The 25,351-nt window shown below is 38.3% G+C and overlaps 1 protein-coding gene across 9 annotated transcripts in view; it reads left to right on the top strand.

The window, feature by feature from the left end:
• ANAPC1 (anaphase promoting complex subunit 1) overlaps positions 1-25,351 on the top strand; it is a 114,350-nt gene that overhangs the window by 19,241 nt on the left and 69,758 nt on the right. For 8 of the 9 annotated variants that reach the window (XM_073240878.1, XM_073240857.1, XM_073240869.1 and 5 more), the window contains 5 exons: positions 581-715; positions 4,527-4,667; positions 5,197-5,257; positions 7,015-7,202; positions 22,798-22,872. In XM_073240878.1, coding sequence (XP_073096979.1) covers positions 581-715; positions 4,527-4,667; positions 5,197-5,257; positions 7,015-7,202; positions 22,798-22,872 — 600 coding nt within the window. Of the gene's footprint in view, positions 1-580; positions 716-4,526; positions 4,668-5,196; positions 5,258-7,014; positions 7,203-7,786; positions 7,918-22,797; positions 22,873-25,351 lie in introns of all 9 variants that reach the window. The other variant, XM_073240879.1, reaches the window with a different exon arrangement.

The following is a 25,351-nucleotide window of genomic DNA, read 5'->3' as shown; positions in this document are numbered from 1 at the left end:
ATAATTTTAAGGTCCATGAAGAATTTGCTTTATGTAAAGTTTTTTTGAGGAAGAAGTATTTTGAGAGTTCATGGTGGAAGACTGATCCTGAGCAGACAGCACAGTTTGAATCAGGTTGGATTCAATTTTTCAAGCATCACTCAGCCTCATTTTTTTTAGCCTCTGAGAATTAATTGGTGTCCTTTCTCTCTACATGGAGATTTAGTTATCAAGATTGCTGCTTGAGGTCTCTGAAAGCTTAGTGTCCTTGCTGTCTTTACCACCAATGAAGCGGGAAAATGCATAGTATATGGAATTTTGTATGTCTTGGCTACATTAATATTCCCCCACTTTTCCACAGATGTCCTAAGTAATGAAGAATCAAATCAAGAGAAATTGTACCTAGAGATGTTTGTAGTTGAATGGTAGAATTTGGTACATTACTAAAATTTTAATTCTCTTTTTATTTTTCAGTTGTGTTTGGTAAGGATGAAATTTGAAATTTCAAAAGAAATACATGCTTATATGCCATAACATTTTATTTAAGGATATGATACATTAAAGCCAATATTTTTTTTCCATGTCTTTTTATTGCTTAAAGGTGGGAAAAGTTTTTATTCCTGGATTGCCAGCTCCCTCCCTGACAATGTCCAACACGATGCCTCGGCCCAGCACTCCACTTGACAGTGTTAGTACTCCTAAGCCCCTTAGCAAACTACTAGGATCCCTAGATGAGGTGAGTAATGAAGAAGTGAGGCCAAAAATGAACAGCAGTTTCAAGAAGTTTGGTCAAATATTGTTTCTATGGTTAACTTTTTTTCTGTTTTAAAAATGGCAGAATTGGAAGTTTAGCTAATGCTTTCAGAATATGAATGTTTTCAACCACACATGTGTCATTAAACATACACTGATCTCCTTGTGTAATGTACTTACTTACTTACTTATTTATTTATTTATTTTGGTATCATTAATCTACAATTATATGAAGAAAATTATGTTTACTAGGCTCCCCCCTTCACCAAGTCCCCCCCACATACCCCTTCACAGTCACTGTCCCTCAGCATAGTAAGATGCTGTAAAATCACTACTTGTCTCCTCTGTGTTGCACAGCCCTCCCCAGGCCGCTCCCCCCCCCAACTATACATGCTAATCGTAAGGCCCCCTTTCTTTTTCCCCACCCTTATCCCTCCCTTCCCACCCATCCTCCCCCAGTCTCTTTCCCTTTGGTAACTGTTAGTCCATTCTTGGGTTCTGTGATTCTGCTGCTGTTTTGTTCCTTCAGTTGTCCTTTGTTCTTATACTCCACATATGAGTGAAATCTTTTGGTACTTGTCTTTCTCCGCCTGGCTTATTTCACTGGGCATAATACCCTCTAGCTCCATCCATGTTGTTGCAAATGGTAGGATCTATTTTTTTCTTATGGCTGAGTAATATTCTGTTGTGTATATGTACCACATCTTCTTTATCCATTCATCTACTGATGGACATTTAGGTTGCTTCCATATCTTGGCTATTGTAAATAGTGCAGCGATAAACATAGGGGTGCATCTGTCAATTTCAAACTGGAGTGCTGCATTCTTAGGGTAAATTCCTAGAAGTGGAATTCCTGGGTCAAATGGTATTTCTATTTTGAGTTTTTTAAGGAACCTCCATACTGCTTTCCACAATGGTTGAACTAATTTACATTCCCACCAGCAGTGTAGGAGGGTTCCCCTTTCTCCACAACCTTGCCAACATTTGTTGTTGTTTGTCTTTTTGATGATGGCGATTCTTACTGGTGTGAGGTGATATCTCATTGTGGTTTTAATTTGCATATCTCTGATGATTAGCGATGTGGAGCATCTTTTCATGTGTCTGTTGGCCATCTGAATTTCTTCTTTAGAGAACTGTCTATTCAGCTCCTCTGCCCATTTTTTAATTGGTTTATTTGCTTTTTGTTTGTTGAGGTGTGTGAGCTCTTTATATATTTTGGATGTCAACCCTTTATCAGATCTGTCATTTATGAATATATTCTCCCATAATGTAGAATACCTTTTTGTTCTATTGATGGTGTCCTTGGCTGTATAGAAGCTTTTCAGCTTGATACAGTCCCACTTGTTCATTTTTGCTTTTGTTTCCCTTGCCTGGGGAGATATGTTCATGAAGAATTCACTCATGTTTATGTCCATGAGATTTTTGCCTATGTTTTTTTCTAAGAGTTTTATGGTTTCATGACATTCAGGTCTTTGATCCATTTTGAATTTACTTTTGTGTATGGGGTTAGACAGTGATCCAGTTTCATTCTCTTACATGTAGCTGTCCAGTTTTGCCAGTGTGTAATGTACTTTTGAAGGTACTACAGACTTGGAAGTGATGCCTTCTTTTCCATCTAGGGATCTCAGTTTACTTGGGTGGAACAGTGAACAGATGTACTGTCTACATAAGAAATTATAATATAAAGGGGGCTAAGACTTAGGAATGAAGAACAAAAGTGCATTAGGAGATTCACTGATAGGAGGCTGCCTCCAGATGGGCTGATGTGGCAGAGCCAGAGGCTCATCTCTGAGAGGCATGTCTGACTTGGTTTGTACCTTGAGGATTTGTCGGATATCTGTAGATGGAAAGGGGCATTCGGGGCAGCCACATGGGCATGAGCGTGGAGACAGGAGAGTGCAGCATATTTTTATGTGTGTTCATATCTTCATCTCCCAGCATACAGGTTAAGATTAAGCAAGTCTGGAATGACTGAATGCTTATAAGATTACAACTAGTCTGTTGGGTGAGGCAGACCAGGGGGTGATATAATAACAACCTGCTTCTGAGTGTTTTCTGTGTGGGAGGCACTGTTCTAAGTGTTTTATGTGTATTGACTTATTTAATCCCTGTTAGAACAGCTTTGTTGGGAATATAATGATCCCAGTTTTACAAATGGGTTCATGGAAGTACAAGGAGGTTACTTGTCTCAATATACATAGCTAATAGGGGGTAGAGCTGGAATTTATATTCTTAGCAACATGTTCTTAAAGCAAGAAAGAATGAAAAAGTGGTTTTTATTCTGAATGCAATCACCAGAGCGCTATGGGTTTTTGAGGCCTGAGTTGTGTCAGGATCCATGTGTTAGGTAGATTTATCTTGGGATTGAAGAGAGAGAGAGAGACCAGTAAATGCCAAGTGTTGTTGTCTGTGTTAATTTAAGAGGTGCACAGAGGATCTGAGCTACAGCAGTATATAGGAAAGGAGGGGTGGAAATGACAGTTTGTCAGCAGATTGGTTTTGTGCTGTGCTGGTGAGAGGTGTTGGAGAGTTCTCTGAGCAACCTGGGAGGATACCCATGCTTCCCAAATTAGGAAGCCTGAAGAAAAGAGGTCTGTATTTCAGAGACATTTGAGTGCAAGTGTTTAGGGGAACTTCAAAGTGAAGGTTGGTGCCGGCAGTAATTTTGGATAATGTCAAGGCCCTGTTTTATTTTTTAAATACAGTGAGTGTTGAGTTCTTTCCTTTTTAAGCCAAGACATTTGCAGAACTTTGGAAAGGGGAGCTGGAGAAGTGTCAGATTTTTCCTGATTTGGAAAATTTCTTTTATAATGTAAAATGGTTGCTAACATTATTAGAATTCTGTTAACCTAGGAATAGTTACGTCTTTATGGGAGTCCTGATAGCACAAGGAGACCATAATCTAGCACACTGCCTTATGGCTGTCCCACTGCTCTGGTAGATTGTGCAACAAGGACATAGATCCAGGACCAGTGGAGCTCAATTTTTTTTGGCAGCTGTTAGAGCACATGGTAGAATATAATAAATGTGTCTTATGCTTGGTTGGCTGTCAGTGTTGAAAGATACTCACTTAGAGATGTCCTATAAATTGAATTACAGGTATATAGAAAGTTGGTGGGCATGATTGGATCTAAAATTGGAAGCATCTGCATTAATTAGTAACAAATCATTTAAAATTTTCCTGTTTCTACAATTGAGCAAATAAATGTTCTTATATTTTCAGGACAAACATTTTCCTATAGGGGAAATGCTACAAAGTACCCTTCTCATTTCTTTGTTTTCTCATTGCTGTGCTTTCTCTCCAGAGTCTTAGATTCTCAAGTCACATCTGCCTTAGCTGCCTCACATTGCAGTTTCTATCACTGGCCCCGTGAGGTTGCTGAAAGTGGTGCTGCCAGTTCTTCCTCTCAGCCATGCCCTTCCTTGCACACTCTCAGGCTTTCCCAGCTCCATGCCACCCCCCAGCCCAACCCCAGCAAACACTGCAGATGCCCAGGGCGGGGAGAGCACCTGCCTCCCTGTGGTTCCCTTCCTTCTCTCCTGGGTCTTGGTCCCTCAAGTCTAGGTTTTCGCCACAACTCTCCAGCGCCATTGGACACATGCTTTGCTATTTAATTTACTTTTTCTAGCTGCTTTTGGTGAGGACCTTGATGTACTACAAGGTACATTGTTGTACCTAGAGCAGAAGGATTTTAAATCATTATGTGCAATTGTTAGACATATGCAAAAAAAAATTGTTTCTGTACCCTTAATTTCTCAAAAAATGCTTCATATGTATTAATGATTTTTTATAGGTTGTTCTATTGTCCCCAGTTCCAGAACTAAGGGATTCTTCAAAAATTCATGATTCTCTTTATAATGAGGAGTGTACTTTCCAGCAACTTGGAACTTACATCCATTCTATAAGAGACCCTGTCCGTAACAGAGTAACTCTGGTAAGTGTATTTATTTTTAAAAGATTAGGGAGCTTTCTAAGAAACATGACTGTCCTTTCAAATTTGTCAGAAATACAAAATTTTGTCTGAAAAATGAAAACAAACATTTCCCATGATTTAAAAAATCTCTTGCATGTATTTTTTTGCATAGTTTTACTTCAAAGTAATTCTTAACTTCTCTAAAGTTTACATATGAAAAACTTTTAAAAACAAATCTTGTTCAATCAGTTGAATTTTACATTGATGTAATTTTTATCTTTTCATTAAAAGTTAGTCTTTTTGGTGATGGTGTCTCTCAGTGTCTATAAAAATTAGACACATTAAAACAATTTTTGGAAGTGTTTTTCAAATAAGCACATTTATAGTTTTGAGACTTAGAAGTGTACAGTTTTTGAAAAATGTTCTTTGTTTTCAAAGCCTTTTGCTTTGATAGGCAGTCTTATAAAGCATCAGCTTTTTTTGAGACATTCAAAAACTTTGAATGCACAAATTCCATTACTTGCTCGTTTGTTTTCATTCTTTTCACCAGGAACTAAGTAATGGCTCCATGGTTAGGATCACTATTCCTGAAATTGCCACTTCTGAATTAGGTATGATTGAGGATCACACCTCACTTTTGTGTATGTTCAGTTTGATTTTGTTTTGATTTGGAGTAATTGCTGATTTACATTAATAACTGGGTTTTTAAAGGTTTTCTGTTTTTGAATCCATGTGATTGGTTTGTTTACTTGTCAGAGAAGCTCTGAAGAGCTGGGGAGCATTTTGCAAAGTCCTCTCGGTGTGCGCTAAGGCTGGGGTACATTTGAAGGATATGGTAGTGCTGCTTCTCTGAGGTTTCTTGTCTTGAAGAATGCCAGCGGAGTGGCAGTGCGATTGCTTCTTGCAAGAAATCTGGGAAACAGGAAACCTAAGCAACTACAATAGCTTTTGGTATATGTGATGGTTTTTAATCCTAAAACAAATCTCTCAGTTATTAGGTAAATTGAGAAATTAGCATAATTGCCTTAATTTAATAAAACTTAATACTATAATTAAAATGCAATCAGAAGTATTTTAATAAAATTGGAGTCTGGTTGAATTGTTGAAATGCAATTTGGAACATACCAGATGGAGGATATTTCTGAATGTAGAATAGTAAAGAAAACTTTAGAATGAAAGGATTTGCTAACAGATGTAAGCTAAGAGAATACTGTCTGGTATAAAAATATCATGATATCTGTTAGCTTAAAAATCTAACTGCCAAAGTAAAGCATTGGCAGGTTGTTTGATTTCTGGAATTTGGTAAGTAGGCTAGAATGACTTTCATTTTAGGAAGAAATATCTTTCATTGGTGTGGTAATTGATATCATGAGTTGGTATAGAGATAACCTATATTTAGCCAGTAACTGCAGGTCATGCACCTGAAAGTATAAGCCTAAACAAAGTATATAAAAACAAATAATGGATTACATAAATAGAAAAAAAATAAAAATCTTACTCACTCACAGTCAAATAGAAGTCACATAGTTCATGCACATGTTTCTGTACTTACAAAGCATTCCTCAGCTCCTCAGGCAGTATCTCGTTTACACCTATTTTGGAGTCAACCTTGACAAACTTGATTATTTGATTTTCTAACTATTCCACTTGATTTCAGCCTTTGCTGTGGGTGCATGTGCGCACACAGCAAATTGATGAGGCAAAGGTATGCTGCTGAGGGTGGGTATGGTGACACTGACAGTGGGGAGTGAAGTAAAGAATCCTCTAAAAAGGAGATGAGACCACAGAACATTCCAGTTTAAGATAGCATGGTGAAATAATTTAGAAACTGAATGCTGTCAGAAATAATTAAAAGTTAAAAAACTTTGGTTAACAGGAATGTTAAAAATGTCTTTTAATGCTGGTTAATTGAGCATTGCTAGTTGGGGTTACATGTAATGAATATTATATACTTAAGTATTTAAACAGTATTTCATATATATTTATTCATGTAACAGTTGTGTTTTTGATGGAATGACCTTTAACTCATTTTCCAAACTAGGATGTTTTTGAGAGTGAAATGGGGAGCTCTTAATAATTGCTGGGGCAGTTATTTCTGTCTCAGGTTAACTGGACCATTTGGCTACTTTATTTTTGTTCCAAAATAAATGATCGAGAAGCTGCCAAGACCTCTTGAGCCTGTTGAATTCAGTAGTTGGTTTAGGTTTCAAGTGATTGCCAAGGTAATGTCTGCATCCCATTGACTCTTTAATGACAGGTCTCTTTTCAGAGTAATTGGTCTTATACAATAGTAGGCAAAAAACTTATCAAAAGGGGAAAAGAAATGCGTGCATGGGAAACATACTAAATTAATCTTTGCTTTTAATAGTCCAAACATGTTTGCAAGCAATTAAGTTTATCCTGCCAAAAGAAATAGCCGTTCAGATGCTTGTCAAGTGGTACAGTGTCCACAGTGCTCCGGGAGGACCCAGTTACCACTCAGAGTGGAATCTATTTGTGATTTGCCTCATGAACATGATGGGTTATAACACAGACCGCTTAGCATGGACCCGAAATGTAAGTATATATGATTGTTTTTCTTTCTTAGTTATTCTGTTGTCATCAATATAATGTTTGTATAACTGGTAGTACGATATTCAGAGTAACAGATCAATTTACTAAAAGGCATGTATTTTCCTCAACAGAATGGCATGATACTAAGGCTGTTGTAATTTATATATTGTAGGTTAAATATCACTGAATATTTAATAACTTTTACTACTTATAATTATTGAGTTTTTTAATGTAATGCATGTTTGACTCTTATTTCTCATTTCATCTTTGTGAAATGACTGTAAGTTATGCTAGGACTAGTAGTAATAGTCTTGACTTTATTAATGAAGAAAGTGAATCATAAAGTCACCATAGAGTGGAGGTTTGCTCAAAACTAGGCCTGGACTGTGTCTTCAGATATGTGGCTTAGTGTTTTTTTCTGGAGCCCAGACTCTTGCTTCTTTCACATATACATTGCTTGGTCTGGGAGGAGGAAAGTTTGATTTGAGGGGGATTTAAAGTGTTTTAGTTTAAGTACCTACTCTGTTAATGATACAAAGCTGTACCCGTCATCCCCTCCCCAGAAGTTTTGTATGGGCCCTCAACAGGTTATTCATGCCATCAGCAGAGTAGTGTCTTCAGTATTGGGGATTTCCGTTTGGCTTTGGAGATCACAGCCAGGCCAGCCTTGCCTGGGTCCCTCTGAAGAAATCACTCTAGAACAATTACCTTTGTCCAGGTAACTCATTTGTACCTGTTTGTACATTTTAGGGGTGTGTATGTGTGTTTATGTGAGGAATCATTTAAATTTTTTATTAAAAAACTTTTATTGAAGAATAGTTGATACAACATTATATTGGTTTCAGGTATTGTACAACATAGTGATGCAACAGTTAAGTACATTTTAGTCTTAATGCCAGCAAGTACTTTAGGAAGTCATTTTTCTTCATTATGAAAGTATACATGCTTACTGAGGAAAATTTGGAAAATGGAGGATTTATGAAGAAGAAAATATACTCAGAGATCATCATTCTGTCCATTTTTGGTATATCTCTTAGATAAACATGGTGTCAATGAAAAGTTCCTTTATCATTAAAAGTTCTTCAGAAAAACCCCTCAATATATCATCCTTATAATAGGCTACCATGTAATTTTTTTTTTTTTCATTTACTACCTTTTTTATTATGATGTCAACATACCACACTGTACAGAGGCTATTCTCTGGGTGAATGTTTATTTTTTTTTTTCTTGGTGTGCATTTTTTTTTTTTTGAGAGGGCATCTCTCTCATATTTATTGATCAAATGGTTGTTAACAACAATAAAATTCAGTATAGGGGGGTCAGTGCTCAATGTACAATCATTAATCCATCTCAAGCCTAACTCTCGTCAGTCTCCAATCTTCTGAAGCATAACGAACAAGTTCTTACATGGTGAACGAATTCTTACATAGTGAATAAGTTCTTACATGGTGAACAGTACAAGGGCAGTCATCACAGAAGCTTTCGGTTTTGATCACGCATTATGAACTATAAACAATCAGGTCAAATATGAATATTTGTTTGATTTTTATACTTGATTTATATGTGGATCCCACATTTCTCCCTTTATTATTATTATTATTATTTTTATTTTTAATAAACTGCTGAAGTGGTAGATAGATGCAAGGTAAAGGTAGAAAACATAGTTTAGTGTTGTAAGAGAGCAATTGTAGATGATCAGGTGTGTGCCTGTAGACTATGGGCTAATCCGAGCTAGACAAGGACAGTAAAACATCCATGGATGCAGAAGCTTTCTCTCAACACAGGGGGGGGTGAGGTTCTAAGCTTCACCACTGTTGTTCCCCAATTTCTCACCTGATGGCCCCCCTGCGACTGTGCCTGTCTTAGGTTGTTCCTCCCTTGAGGAATCTTACCCATCTCTGGCTAACCGTCATCTTCCGGGGCCATACAGGGAAATGTAAAGTTGGTAAGTGAGAGAGAAGCCATATTGTTTGCAAAGGTTAGCTTTTTACTTCTTTGCAGATTTATGCCCTGTGGCTTCTATGCCCAGCACTTGTCTCGAGGTATCTTTACCACCTGGAGGAATTATGATACTCGGTAAATTCGATATGAGGCACGAATTCTATTTAAGGGTTGTAATTAGGAAGGAAAAAGAAAAGCTATAGAGGTAGCATATGGAAGAAAACATGGGAGGATTGATTATTTCTTTGACATATCTTCTTGTAGAGTACCTTAAGTATGTATAGGTTTTAAAGTACTAACTAACTGGTGCACACATATTAACATAATAGGAATACGGTGACATAAACAAAGCAAATCTGTAATTACCAGCCATCTCCAGTGAAGCCAAGAAAACCATTTAGGCACCCTAGGCATTTGTGAAAATTTGTCTATGATATGATGGATATTGTCCAACTGTACTTGAACAGTCTGAGAGAAATCAGACAAATTAAAGCAACCCATTTCTGGGATCTGTTCACATCCCATATGTTCTTTTAACCGTAGATAGTCTATAGTCATAGGATTTTGGAGTGCTACAACTTGCACCCCTCCCAACTCCTGATTGAGTTCCAACAGTACAGATCCGGTCAAATTCGTTGTCTCACTGTATGCACATGCCAGCCTAGACATCTCCCTCCTCATTCCAATGGCAAGTCCAGGAAACGGTGGGGTGGACGCAGCCACAACCGCAGCATCGCCCGGATCCCTGTGGAGGCTTTTTGATGCTCATCCCCCGGCACGAGTCCTAAAGAGAGTGCTGATGCCGGAAGCTCCTCCTCATATCATATCTTAGTTCATTCTCTGGGTAGCCAAGCTAGGCCTTGATCTTCTGCATAGAAACAAACAGACCCTTTGCCTATACTTTGACATGCCCTATATACCACTGTGTAGAACTCATTGGAGGTCAGCACACAGGAACTGCTTTTTTTTTTATTTTATATTTCTTTATTTTTATTTTATTTTTATTAAGAGAAAGGAATAATATCAGAAAAGAGTACCTCCATAGCTGATCATCTGACACCCTTTAAGTGATCATTAAGGATATTTAAAGCATGCGTTAATCTTTGATTTACCAATTGTTTTATCCTATCAAGGAGTAATCCCATTTTTCTTTCTTTCTTTTTTTTTTTTCTTTTTTGAGAGGGCATCTCTCATATTTTTTGATCAAATGGTTGTTAACAACAATAAAATTCAGTATAGGGGGGTCAACGCTCAATGTACAATCATTAATCCATCTCAAGCCTAATTCTCGTCAGTCTCCAATCTTCTGAAGCATAACGAACAAGTTCTTACATGGTGAACGAATTCTTACATAGGGAATGAATTCTTACATGGTGAACAGTACAAGGGCATTCATCACAGAAACTTTCGGTTTTGATCATGCATTATGACCTATAAACAATCAGGTCAACTATGAATATTCGTTTGATTTTTGTACTTGATTTATATGTTGATCCCACATTTCTCCTATTATTATTATTATTTTTATTTTTAATAAAATGCTGAAGTGGTAGGTAGATGCAAGATAAAGGTAGAAAACATAGTTTAGTGTTGTAAGAGGGCAAATGTAGATGATCAGATGATCAGGTGTGTGCCTATGGACTAAGTATTAATCCAGGCTAGACAAGGGCAGCAAGACATCCACGGATGCAGAAGATTTCTCTCAAAGCAGGGGGGGGTGAGGTTCTGAGCCTCACCTCTGTTGATCCCCAAATTCTCACCTGATGGCCCCCCTGCGACTGTGCCTGTCTTAGGTTGTTCCTCCCTTGAGGAATCTTACCCGTCTCTGGCTAACCAGTCATCTTCCAGGGCCATACAGGGAAATGTAAAGTTGGTAAGTGAGAGAGAAGCCATATTGTTTGCAAAGGTTAGCTTTTTACTTCTTTGCAGATTTATGCCCTGTGGCTTCTATGCCCAGCACTTGTCTCGAGGTATCTTTACCACCTGGAGGAATTATGATACTCGGTAAATTCGATATGAGGCACGAATTCTATTTAAGGGTTGTAATTAGGAAGGAAGAAGAAAAGCTATAGAGGTAGCATATGAAGGAAACATGGGAGGATTGATTATTTCTTTGACATATCTTCTTGTATAGTACCTTAAGTATGTATAGGTTTTAAACTACTAACTGATTTGCACACACATATTAACATAATAGGAATACGGTGACATAAACAAAGCAAATCTATAATTACCAGCCATCTCCAGTGAAGCCAAGAAAACCATTTAGGCACCCTAGGCATTTGTGAAAATTTATCTATGATATGATGGATATTGTCCAACTGTAGAACCATCAGACAATTTAACGCAGCCCATTTCTGGGATCTTTTCACATCCCACATGTTCTTTTAACCATAGATAGTCTATAGTCATGAGATTTTGGAGTGCTACACCTTGCACCCCTCCCAACTCCTGGTTGAGTTCCAACAGTACAGATCCGGTCAAATTGGTTGTCTCACTGTATGTACATGCCAGCCTAGACATCTCCCTCCTCATTCCTATGGCAAGTCCAGGAGATGGTGGGCTGGCTGCAGCCACAACCGCAGCATCGTCCGGATCCCTGTGGAGGCTTTTTGATGATCATCCCCCGGCACAAGTCCTCCAGAGAGTGCTGATGCCGGAAGCTCCTCCTCATATCGTATCTTAGTTCATTTTCTGGGTATCCAAGCTAGGCTTTGATCTTCTGCATAGAAGCAAACAGACCCTTTGCCCACACTTTGACATGCCCTCTATACCACTGTGCAGAACTCATTGAAGGTCAGCACACAGTAACTGCTTTTTTTTTTTTTTTTTTTTTTTAGATTAAGAGAAAGGAATATTATCAGAAAAGAGTACCTCCATAGCTGATCATCTGACACCCTTTAAGTGATCAACATTAAGGATATTTAAAGCATGCGTTGATCTTTGATTTACCAATAGTTTTATCCTGTCAAGGAGTAATCCCCCTTTTCTTTCTTTCTTTTTTTTTTAATCTTTAATCTACACTTACATGAAGAATACTATGTTTACTATGCTCTCCCCTATATCAGGTCCCCCCTAAGAACCACCTTACGGTCACTGTCCATCAGCATAGCAAAATGTTGTAGAATCACTACTTGTCCTTTCTGTGTTGTAGAGCCCTCCCTCCCCTTTCTCCCTCCCCCCCATACATGCTAATCTTGATACCGCCCTTCTTCTTCCCCCCGCTTCCTCCCCTGCCCACCCATCCTCCTCAGTTCCTTTCCCTTTGGTACCTGTTAGTCCATTTTTGGGTTCTGTAATTCCGCTGTTGTTTTGTTCCTTCAGTTTTTCCTTTGTTCTTATACTCCTCAGATGAGTGAAATCATTTGGTATTTCCCTTTCTCCGCTTGGCTTATTTCACTGAGCATAATACTCTCCAGCTCCATCCATGTTGCCGCAAATGGTAGGATTTTTCCTCTTCTTATGGCTGAGTAGTATTCCATTGTGTATGTGTACCACATCTTCTTTATCCACTCATCGACCGATGGACATTTAGGTTGCTTCCAATTCTTGGCTATTGTAAATAGTGCTGCAATAAACATAGGGGTGCATCTCTCTTTCTCAAACCTGATTGCTGCGTTCTTAGGGCAAATTCCTAGGAGTGGAATTCCTGGGTCAAATGGTAAGTCTGTTTTGAGCATTTTGATGAACCTCCATACTGCTTTCCACAATGGTTGAACTAATTTACATTCCCATCAGCAGTGTAGGAGGGTTCCCCTTTCTCCACAGCCTCGCCAACATTTGGTGTTGTTTGTCTTTTGGATGGTAGCTATCCTTACTGGTGTGAGGTGATAACCTCATTGTAGTTTTAATTTGCATTTCTCTGATAATTATCGATGTGGAGCATCTTTTCATGTGTCTGTTGGCCATCTGTATTTCTTTTTTAGAGAACTGTCTGTTCAGTTCCTCTGCCCATTTTTTAATTGGGTTATTTGTTTTTTGTTTGTTGAGGCGTGTGAGCTCTTTATATATTCTGGATGTCAAGCCTTTATCGGATCTGTCATTTTCAAACATATTCTCCCATATAGTAGGGTTCCTTTTTGTTCTATTGATGGTGTCTTTAGCTGTACAGAAAATTTTCAGCTTAATGTAGTCCCACTTGCTCATTTTTTTTTGTGGTTCTGTTCTTGTGCCAGTACCAAATTGTCTTGATTACTATGGCTTTGTAGTAGAGCTTGAAGTTGGGGAGTGAGATCCCCCCTACTTTATTCTTCTTTCTCAGGATTGCTTTGGCTATTCGGGGTCTTTGGTGTTTCCATATGAATTTTTGAATTATTTGTTCCAATTCATTGAAGAATGTTGCTGGTAATTTGAGAGGGATTCCATCAAATCTGTATATTGCTTTCGGCAGGATGGCCATTTTGATGATATTGATTCTTCCTAGCCATGAGCATGGGATGAGTTTCCATTTGTTAGTGTCCCATTTAATTTTTCTTAAGAGTGACTTGTAGTTTTCAGAGTATAAGTCTTTCACTTCTTTGGTTAGGTTTATTCCTAGGTATTTTATTCTTTTTGATGCAATTGTGAATGGAATTGTTTTCCTGATTTCTCTTTCTATTGGTTCATTGCTCATGTATAGGAAAGCTACAGATTTCTGTGTGTTAATTTTGTATCCTGCAACTTTGCTGTATTCCGATATCAGTTCTAGTAGTTTTGGAGTGGAGTCTTTAGGGTTTTTTATGTACAGTATCATATCATCTGCAAATAGTGACAGTTTAACTTATTCTTTACCAATGTGGATTTCTTGTATTTCTTTGTTTTGTCTGATTGCCGTGGCTAGGACCTCCAGTACTATGTTAAATAACAGTGGGGAGAGTGGGCATCCCTGTCTTGTTCCCGATCTCAGAGGAAATGCTTTCAGCTTCTCGCTGTTCAGTATAATGTTGGCTGTGCATTTATCATATATGGCCTTTATTATGTTGAGGTACTTGCCCTCTATTCCCATTTTGCTGAGAGTTTTTATCTGAATGGATGTTGAATTTTGTCAAATGCTTTTTCAGCATCTATGGAGATGATCATGTGGTTTTTGTCTTTCTTTTTGTTGATGTGGTGGATGATGTTGATGGATTTTCCAATGTTGTACCATCCTTGCATTACTGGGATGAATCCCACTTGGTCATGGTGTATGATCCTTTTGATATACTGTTGAATTCTGTTTGCTAACATTTTATTGAGTATTTTTGCATCTACATTCATCAGGGATATTGGTCTGTAATTTTCTTTTTTGGTGGGGTCTTTGCCTGGTTTTGGTATTAGGGTGATATTGGCTTCATAGAATGAGTTTGGGAGTATTCCCTCCTCTTCTATTTTTTGGAACACTTTAAGGAGAAAGGGTATTATGTCTTCTCTGTGTGTCTGATAAAATTCCGAGGTAAATCCGTCCGGCCCCGGGGTTTTGTTCTTGGGTAGTTTTTTGATTACCGTATCAATTTCTTTGCTCATAATTGGTTTGTTTAACTTTTGTGTTTCTTCCTTGGTCAGTCCTGGGAGGTTGTATTTTTCTAGGAAGTTGTCCATTTCTTCTAGGTTTTCCAGCTTGTTGGCATATAGGTTTTCATAGTAGTCTTTAATAATTCTTTGTATTTCTGTGGGGTCTGTTGTGATTTTTCCATTCTCATTTGTGGTTATGTTGATTTGTGTTGATTCTCTTTTTCTCTTAATAAGTTTGGCTGGAGGCTTATCTGTTTTGTTTATTTTCTCAAAGAACCAGCTCTTGGTTTCGTTGATTTTTGCTATTGTTTTATTCTTTTCAATTTTATTTATTTCTTCTCTGATCTTTATTATGTCCCTCCTTCTGCTGACTTTAGGCCTCATTTGTTCTTCTTTTTCCAGTTTCGATAGTTGTGATGTTAGATTATTCATTTGGTATTGTTCTTCCTTCTTCAGGTGTGCCTGGATCGCTATATACTTTCCTCTTAAGACTTCTTTCGCTGCATCCCAGAGAAGCTGGGGCTTTGTGTTGTTGTTGTCATTTGTTTCTATATATTATTTGATCTCTATTTTGATTTGTTCATTGATCCATTGATTATTTAGAAGCATTTTGTTAAGCCTCCATGTGTTTGTGAGCCTTTTTGTTTTCTTTGTAGAATTTATTTGTAGTTTTATACCTTTGTGGTCTGAAAAATTGTTTGGTAGCATTTCAATATTTTGGAATTTACTGAGGCTCTTTTTGTGCGCTAGTATGTGGTCTATGCTGGAGAATGTTTCATGTGCACTTGAGAAGAATGTATATCCTGTTGCTTTTGGATGTAGAGTTCTATAGATGTCTATTAGGTCCATCTGTTCTAGTGTGTTGTTCAGTGCCTCTGTGTCCTTACTTATTTTCTGCCCGGTGGATCTATCCTTTCGGGTGAGTGGTGTGTTGAAGTCTCGTAAGATGAATGCATTGCAGTCTATTTCCTTCTTTAGTTCTGTTCGTATTTGTTTCACAAATGCTGGTGCTCCTGTTTTGGGTACATATATATTTAGAATGGTTATATCCTCTTGTTGGACTGAGCCCTTTATCATTATGTAGTGTCCTTCTTTATCTCTTGTTACTTTCTTTGTTTTGAAGTCTATTTTGTCTGATATTAGTACTGCAACCCCTGCTTTTTTCTTGCTGTTGTTTGCCTGAAATATGTTTTTCCAACCCTTGACTTTTAGTCTGTGCTTGTCTTTGGGTTTGAGGTGAGTTTCTTGTAAGCAGCATATAGATGGGTCTTGCTTTTTTATCCATTCTATTACTCTGTGTCTTTTGATTGTTGCATTCAGTCCATTTAAATTTAGGGTGACTATTGAGAGATATGTACTTAATGCCATTGCAGGCTTTAAATTCGTGGTTACCAAAGGTTCAAGGTTAGCCTCTTTAGTATCTTACTGCCTAACTTAGCTCACTTATTGAGCTGTTATATACACTGTCTGGAGATTCTTTTCTTCTCTCCCTTCTTATTCCTCCTCCTCCATTCTTCATATGTTGTGTGTTTTGTTCTGTGCTCTTTTTAGGAGTGCTCCCATCTAGAGCAGTCCCTGTAAGATGCCCTGTAGAGGTGGTTTATGGGAAGCAAATTCCCTCAGCTTTTGCATGTTTGGGAATTGTTTAATCCCACCATCATATTTAAATGATAGTCATGCTGGAAACAGTATCCTTGGTTAAAGGCCCTTCTGTTTCATTGCATTAAATATATCATGCCATTCTCTTCTGGTCTGTAGGGTTTCTGTCGAGAAGTCTGATGTTAGCCTGATGGGTTTTCCTTTATAGGTGACCTTTTTCTCTCTAGCTGCCTTTAAAACTCTTTCCTTGTCCTTGATCCTTGCCATTTTAATTATTATGTGTCTTGGTGTTGTCCTCCTTGGTTCTTTTCTGTTGGGGGTTTTGTGTATTTTCCATGGTCTGTTCGATTATTTCCTCCCCCAGTTTGGGGAAGTTTTCAGCAATTATTTCTTCAAAGACACTTTCTATCCCTTTTGCTCTTCTTCTGGTATCCCTATAATATGTATATTGTTTCTTTTGGATTGGTCACATAGTTCTCTTAGTATTGTTTCATTCCTGGAGATCCTTTTATCTCTCTCTATGTCAGGTTCTGTACGTTCCTGTTCTCTGGTTTCTATTCCTTCAATGGCCTCTTGCATCTTATCCATTCTGCTTATAAATCCTTCCAGGGTTTGTTTCACTTCTGTGATCTCCTTCCTGACATCTGTGATCTCCCTCCGGACTTCATCCCATTGCTCTTGCATTTTTCTCTGCATCTCATCCCATTGCTCTTGCGTTTTTCTCTGCATCTTCATCAGTATGTTCATGATTTTTGTTTTGAATTCTTTTTCAGGAGTACTGGTTAGGTCTGTCTCTTTCTCAGGTGTTGACTCTGTGATCTTTGTCTGTCTGTAGTTTTGCCTTTTCATGGTGATAGAGATAGTTTGCAGAGCTGGCACGAGTGACGGCTGGAAGAGCTTTTCTTCTTGTGGGTTTGTGGCCTTCCTCTCCTGGGAGAATAGCGACCTCTAGTGGCTTGTGCTGGGCAGGTGTGCACAGACAGGGCTTCTGATTCCTTCCTGGCTGCAGTGGAGTTTATCTCTGCTGTTGCTGTGGGCATGGCCTGGCTCCGGCTGCTGTTCCAAAATTGTGGAGCCCCATTGGAGGGGGAGCGTCCCGGAGGCTATTTATCTCCGTAAGGGGCCTCCGTGCTCCCTGCTGCCCAGGGGGTTAGAGTGCCCAGAGATCCCCTGATTCCCTGCCGCTGGACTAAGTGTCCTGCCCTGCCTCTTTAAGACTTCCAAAAAGCACTCTCCAAACCAAAACAACAACAGCAACCAAAAAAAAAAAAATTTAAATAAATAATTAAAAAAAAAAAGAAAAATGCATGGTTTTCTTTGTCCTCAGCCTTCGGTCTCAGGCACCCGCTCACCGGTCTTGCTGCCCTGTTTCCCTAGTACTGGGGTCCCTGTCCCTTTAAGACTTCCAAAAAGCACTCGCAGAAGAAAAAAAAAACGGCCGCTCCTGTTTCTTTGTTCTCCAGCTCTGGCCTCCGGTTCCCACTCACCAGCCTTGCCGCCCTGTTTTGCTGGTATCCAGGACCCCACGCATGCACCGTGTCTGCGCTCTGGTCCGGATCTCTGGGGCTGGGTGTTAAGCCGTCCTGGGCTCCCTTTCCCTCCCTGCTGACTCCTCTCCTCCCGCTGGGAGCTGGGGGGAGGCGTGCTTGGGTCCTGTCGGGCTGGGGCTTGTATCTGACCCCCTTCACGAGGCGCTGGGTTCTCGCACGTGTGGATATGGTCTGGATGTTGTCCCGTGTCCTCTGGTCTCTATGTTAGGAAGTGTTGTCTTTGTTATATTTTCATAGATATATGTGGTTTTGGGAGGAGATTTCTGCTGCTCTACTCATGCTGCCATCTTGGCTCCGCCTCCCATGTGATTTTATCATAATCAACCAATAGCTAATAACTGAACATTGTTGAACCAATTTTTTTTTACTATGAGTAATTTGCAGACATTCTTTTGCACACAAATCTTTATATCTTTAGTCATTTCCCAAGAATTGAACCTTTAAAGAGGGGTTACTAGGTCAAATAATGTCCAAGAAAGTGTTGTCCAGTTGATACTCTCACTAATATTATTTGAAATTGACCATTTCACCTCATTGCTTGATTATTTGTGGTGTGATGAACCTTTGTCAACTTAATGAGAAATTTTATCTTAATTTTGTGTAAGTAAATGGAAGTGGTTTTTTTGCAGTTCTCATTGGTCATTTAAAGTTCTTATTTTTTTACTTGGATTTCATGTCTTTGCCTATGTTTCATCCCTTCTTCTCCCATCAGCCAAAGTAGTCCCTCTAATAAAAGCTCAGCTCACTCCTATGGCTCCTGCTTAGAGTGAAAGCCAAAGGCCTCCAAGGCACCACGTGACCCAGCCCTCTCCTGCCTCTCACTCGTCCCTGCCCTGCTCACGTTGTTACCTACTACACAGGCTTCCGTTCTGTTTCCTGCACACGCTAAGCAAGTTCCTGCCTCAGGGTCTTTGCATTTGCTGTCTTCTCTGGAGAAAATGTCTTACCCCAGCCAAGAAAAACTTCGGTCTGTTTCAGATGTCACTTCGGTGTGGCTCGCCCTGTCCATTCTATGTAGAATTATGTGTAACCCCCAGTCCCCTTAATTTTTATCTCCTTTATCTGTTTTATTTTTCTCTTAGCACTGATTAAATGTAATATGCTACATATTTTACTTGTTTCTGTCTGTCTTCCTCCCATTAGAATATAAGTTATCTGTAGGCAGGGATTTTGTTTTTGTTCACTACTATTATCTCTAGGACTTACAGTAGTGCCTGGCATAGATGGATGCTCTGTCAGTGTTAAACGAATGCCCTTTCCCACTCTAATGAAATATTATTTTTGAGAATTTGTGTCTGTTGTAGCATGTGAAAGAATTATACTGTGCAATTTCCTTGAGAAGAATCTTACTGGGAAAATAGGGTCAATTTTCTTCTAGACAATTGCATGAAAGCTTCCTCATTTCAGATTTTTCCCTTCCTTACAAAAATTGAGCCCTATAGAAACTGAGGATTTCTACAGTATGAATGAGTCCACTTCAGCTTTTTGTATTTTTTATGTTACTATGCTGTGGAACTTGCAGATGAATGTGGATCATTGTGCTCCATTCTTCACCAGAGAACTAGTGTCCACTCTTGTTTCCATGTTTCGGGGAAGACTGAGCACCCCACATCTGTTCTTTCATAAAGAAAGGGCATGGCTCTCTGACTTATTTATTGCATGATAGCCCTGCAGGAAGGAATAAGGAAATCAGTTCTGAGGTCTAGTTGCTTTGACATTTATTTATATGAGTACATAGTTACATGCTTGCTATCTTTTTTCTTCACATCAAAGCTCAGGATGAAATGGTCCTCAGAGTCAAATAGTTTTCATTTTGCTTTGTTCAGATTTGTCCTCTTTTTTTGTTTCATTTAAATAATGAGGTGGAGAGTAGGGAGTACAAAATTTCTGCCAATGACATTAACAGTGGATTTAAATGATTAATGGCATTTTTTTGGATGTCCTTAATTTACTGATGTGTTAATGAAAACAGTGGACCAGATGATGTTTTCTTTGAGTTCTTACATTCTATGAATGACTACATCCAGGGTTAACTTTTGGGGTGCTCATATTATTATTAGATAGATACTGGGCCCTTGCTGTGGGCCAGGCATGCGGCTCAGGTATGCATTAGGCAAGACAGTTCTCTCATGGAACTGACTGTTTCAGGGGAAGACAGACAAGTATATTGTTTATATCCAAGTAACAATAGATCAAGGTCAGAGATCTGTATATCAGGGTTGGCTAACCTGTAAAATATTAAAATAATGAAAATAAGCAGATCCACTTATACCAAAAAGAGGCATCCATATCAGGTAGTTTCTGCTGTCTTTCCCTAACTCTATGTCTTCCAATCTGGGGGTTATTATTTCTCACTGTGGGACTTAGACTGTGTGTGTACATGCCATATTTTGGTCTAAGTTTTAGGTAAGATAGCCATCAGAAATGAATTTGTTGCTTTGATTTGTGTCATTTTTGTTTTTTGATATTACTGTTTGTGAGGGGCTGTATTTTATTTGTATGCGTCTCAAGAAAAATCTCTTCATCAGTTTTAAAAACTATTCAGTTTTATTTTTAAATGTTCAGTTTTAAAACTTACTTTATTGCTATCTATATTTAGTTTTTGTATATAAATCAATTTTCAAATGAATGGGATTGATTGATAAATATGCAAGTTTTTATAGCATAGGAAAATAGCCATTGTCATTTTTTTAATGTTTTTTTTAAATTTTGGTATCAATCTACAATTACATGAGCAACATTATGGTTATTAGACTCCTCCCATCATCAAGTCCCCACCACATACCCCATTACAGTCACTGTCCATCAGCGTAGTAAGATGCTATAGAATCACTACTTGTCTTCTCTGTGTTGTACAGCCCTCCCCGTGCCACCTCCCCTCTGACATTATGTCTGCTAATTGTAATGCCCCTTTTTCTCCCTTATCTCTCCCCTCCCACCCATCCTCCCCAGTCCCTTTCCCTTTGGTAATTGTTGGTCCATTCTTGGGTTCTGTGTGTCTGCTGCTGTTTTGTTCCTTCAGTTTTTTTCTTTGTTCTTATTCTCCACAGATGAGTGAAATCATTTGATACTTGTCTTTTTCTGCCTGGCTTATTTCACTGAGCATAATACCCTCTAGCTCCATCCATGTTGTTGCAAATGGTAGGATTTGTTTTCTTCTTATGGCTGAATAATATTCCATTGTGTGTATGTACCACATCATTATTCATTCATCTACTGATGGACACTTAGGTTGCTTCCATTTCTTGGCTATTGTAAACAGTGCTGTGATAAACATAAGAGTGCAAATGTCTTTTTCAAATTGGGTGCCTGCATTCTTAGGGTAAATTCCCAGGAGTGGAATTCCTGGGTCCAATGGTATTTCTATTTTTAGTTTTTTGAGGAACCTCCATACTGCTTTCCACAATGGTTGAACTAATTTACATTCCCACCAGCAATGTAGAAGGGTTCCCCTTTCTCCACATCCTCGCTAACATTTATTGTTGTTTGTCTTTTGGATGGTGACCATCCTAACTGGTGTGAGGTGATATCTCATTGTGGTTTTAATTTGCATTTCTCTGATGATTAGTGATGTGGAGCATCTTTTCATGTGTCTGTTGGCCATCTGAATTGCTTCTTTGGAGAAGCGTCTGTTCATATCCTCTGCCCATTTTTTAATTGGCTTATTTGCTTTTTGTTTGTTGAGGTGTGTGAGCTCTTTATATATTTTGGATGTCAGTCCTTTATTGGAAACGTCATTTATGAATATATTCTCCCATACTGTAGGATGCCTTTTTATTCTGTTGATGATGTCCTTTGTTGTACAGAAGCTTTTCAGCTTGATATAGTCCCACTTGTTCATTTTTGCTTTTGTTTTCCTTGCCTGGGGAGCTATGTTCATGAAGAAGCTGCTCATGTTTATGTCCAAGAGATTTTTGTCTATGCTTTTTTTTAGAGTTTTATGGTTTTATGACTTAGATTTAGGTCTTTGATCCATTTTGAATTTACTTTTGTGTATGGGGTTAGACAATGATTCAGTTTCATTCTCTTACATGTAGCTGTCCAGTTTTGCCAACACGCCATTGCCATTTATATAGTTTAGATTGATTAGTTGTAGTTTGGTGCCTGCATGAAGTAGAAGGGTGGCAAACTTTATGCCAGAGGCAATTGAATAAGAATGAGCTTTCAGAAAAATTTTTTTAAATTGAAGTATAGTTGACGTACAATATTGCTTTTCTGTAACTGTATTAGTTAGGATAGACTATCCCTTCTAACAGAAAGCCCTTAAAACATATAATGGCTCACATACAGTAAAACTACATGGCTTGCTCATATAACAGTAGTTAGCAGGTAAATAGGCTGCACAGTTATTAGGAATCCAGGTATATGGAGCATCTGTCATCTTCAACATGAGGCTTCAGAGATTGCCTTTGGGTTGACTACTTATATTCAGGTGTCAAGGAAATTTGCTTGAAGGAGCTTACATAGGAGGTTGTCATGAACTGGACCTGGAAGTGGTAACATGCACTTACATTCAGTCACACTGTCACAGGGCCACACCTAACTCTCAGGAGGGCAGTGCTGTGTATCCTTGCTGTGGATTCAGGAGAAAGGGGAAATCAAAGAATTACCTGTTTCTACCCTAGAATAGTTAGATTGTCCACTGTAGACAAACCACATAAATGTCTGCTTAGTTGTGATATTTGGCTAATGTTGGGTTGATTCTTTGAGACTTGTCAGGTTTTGGATATGACTGTAGGTCTTCTTATACTATAGGAGTGGTGATCTGGGTCATCACAAAAGTAAAGGAACTTTCACTGAAGCACCTGTGAGCCCAGACACCGTACTGTGTGCTTTATATACATGATTTCATTTCACCTACACAATAACCCTAGAGGAAAGGTATTCATGCCATGTTTTTCCAGATGAAAAAAATGAGTTTTGATGACTTTACTGAGTTTCCATAATTGGTAGAACTGATTTCTAAATTCTTTAGATTGATCAGGAGACAATGATAAATTTATATGATTTTTGTCTTCTCTTTTGTGCTTATCTTTCAGTTTGACTTTGAAGGATCACTTTCCCCAGTCATTGCACCCAAAAAAGCAAGGCCTTCAGAGACAGGATCTGATGATGTAAGCATTATTTCTTGCTAATAGAAATTAATTTGTGGATAGTTGTACTAGTCTCCCATTTCTGTCATATCCAAGTTGATTTTGTGTGTATGTCTAACACCTTTGGCTTTTTTATTTTAATACTGAATAACAGTTATTTTCAAGAATAGGATCTGTTTCCTATGGTTATATATTCACTTTTGTCTTTAATCGTCTAAAAATTACCAAGCATACATAATGTTGCATGATTTAAGTTTGGATTATGGATGTTTTATTGTCTGTCTTCTAGTGCATTCTCAAACTAGATCTTCTAGTTAAGTCTCAAATATATCTAATTTCCTGGGTATATTCTTAAGTAGTTTAAAATAATCTTTTTTAATTGAGGTACAATTTACATAGGTAAAGTGCTTAGATCTTAAATTTGCAGACTGATCACTTTTAACAAATGCACACTTACGTCGCTCGCCCCTCTCAAAACACAAAACATTTTTCATTGTTCGTAAAGTTCCCCTGTGTCCTTTTTAAATCATTCCCGTCCTTTCTTCTTGAAGTAGCCATGGACTTGAATTCTGTCACTATGTTAGTTTTACCTTTCTAAAACTTGGTATAAATGAAATAATATAGTATGTGTTCTTTGGTTTAAAGTTCCTTTTATTCAGCATAATGTTTTTGACACTCATCCCTGTTGTAGATGTCAGTGGTTTATGCCTTTATACTGCTAAGTTAGGATGAATGTACCATAGTTTGTTTATCCATTCTGCGGATAGATACCTAGGCTATTTCCCACATTTGACTATTATGAAAAATGCTGCCACCAACATTCAGTTAGTCTTTGTGGACATATATTTACATTTCCCTTGGATAATACCTAGTAGTGAAATTGTTGGCACATTGCTGGTTCCCCAGCTTGTGCCATGTTACACTCTTGTTCATCTTGCACAACATTTGCAGTTGTGAGTTTTTTTCATTTTAACCATTTGAGTGTGTGTGAAGTAGTTTCTCTTAGTGGTTTTAATTTACCTGTCCCTTATGACTAATGATGTTAAACACTTTTCATGTGCTTCTTAGCTAGTTATGTATCTTTCTGTGAAGTTTTGCTCAAGGCTGTTCCCTATTCTTTTTTTTTTTTTTTTTTTTTTTAATCCAGGTATAATTTTTTTTTTTTTTTTTTGAGAGGGCATCTCTCATATTTTTTGATCAAATGGTTGTTAACAACAATAAAATTCAGTATAGGGGGGTCAACGCTCAATGTACAGTCATTAATCCATCTCAAGCCTAATTCTCGTCAGTCTCCAATCTTCTGAAGCATAACGAACAAGTTCTTACATGGTGAACGAATTCTTACATAGTGAATAAATTCTTACATGGTGAACAGTACAAGGGCAGTCATCACAGAAACTTTCGGTTTTGATCATGCAATATGACCTATAAACAATCAGGTCAACTATGAATATTCGTTTGATTTTTGTACTTGATTTATATGTTGATCCCACATTTCTCCTATTATTATTATTATTTTTATTTTTAATAAAATGCTGAAGTGGTAGGTAGATGCAAGATAAAGGTAGAAAACATAGTTTAGTGTTGTAAGAGGGCAAATGTAGATGATCAGATGATCAGGTGTGTGCCTATGGACTAAGTATTAATCCAGGCTAGACAAGGGCAGCAAGACATCCACGGATGCAGAAGATTTCTCTCAAAGCAGGGGGGGTGAGGTTCTGAGCCTCACCTCTGTTGATCCCCAAATTCTCACCTGATGGCCCCCCTGCGACTGTGCCTGTCTTAGGTTGTTCCTCCCTTGAGGAATCTTACCCGTCTCTGGCTAACCAGTCATCTTCCGGGGCCATACAGGGAAATGTAAAGTTGGTAAGTGAGAGAGAAGCCATATTGTTTGCAAAGGTTAGCTTTTTACTTCTTTGCAGATTTATGCCCTGTGGCTTCTATGCCCAGCACTTGTCTCGAGGTATCTTTACCACCTGGAGGAATTATGATACTCGGTAAATTCGATATGAGGCACGAATTCTATTTAAGGGTTGTAATTAGGAAGGAAGAAGAAAAGCTATAGATGTAGCATATGAAGGAAACTTGGGAGGATTGATTATTTCTTTGACATATCTTCTTGTATAGTACCTTAAGTATGTATAGGTTTTAAACTACTAACTAATTTGCACACACATATTAACATAATAGGAATACGGTGACATAAACAAAGCAAATCTATAATTACCAGCCATCTCCAGTGAAGCCAAGAAAACCATTTAGGCACCCTAGGCATTTGTGAAAATTTATCTATGATATGATGGATATTGTCCAACTGTACTTGAACCATCAGACAAATTAAAGCAGCCCATTTCTGGGATCTGTTCACATCCCATATGTTCTTTTAACCATAGATAGTCTATAGTCATGAGATTTTGGGGTGCTACAACTTGCACCCCTCCCAACTCCTGGTTGAGTTCCAACAGTACAGATCCGGTCAAATTCGTTGTCTCACTGTATG

Source organism: Manis javanica, chromosome 1 (assembly GCF_040802235.1).
Source record: "Manis javanica isolate MJ-LG chromosome 1, MJ_LKY, whole genome shotgun sequence".
Classification (NCBI taxonomy): Eukaryota; Metazoa; Chordata; class Mammalia; order Pholidota; family Manidae; genus Manis; species Manis javanica.
Note: the sequence above shows the minus strand (reverse complement) of the source record. Positions and strands in the feature narration are given on the sequence as shown.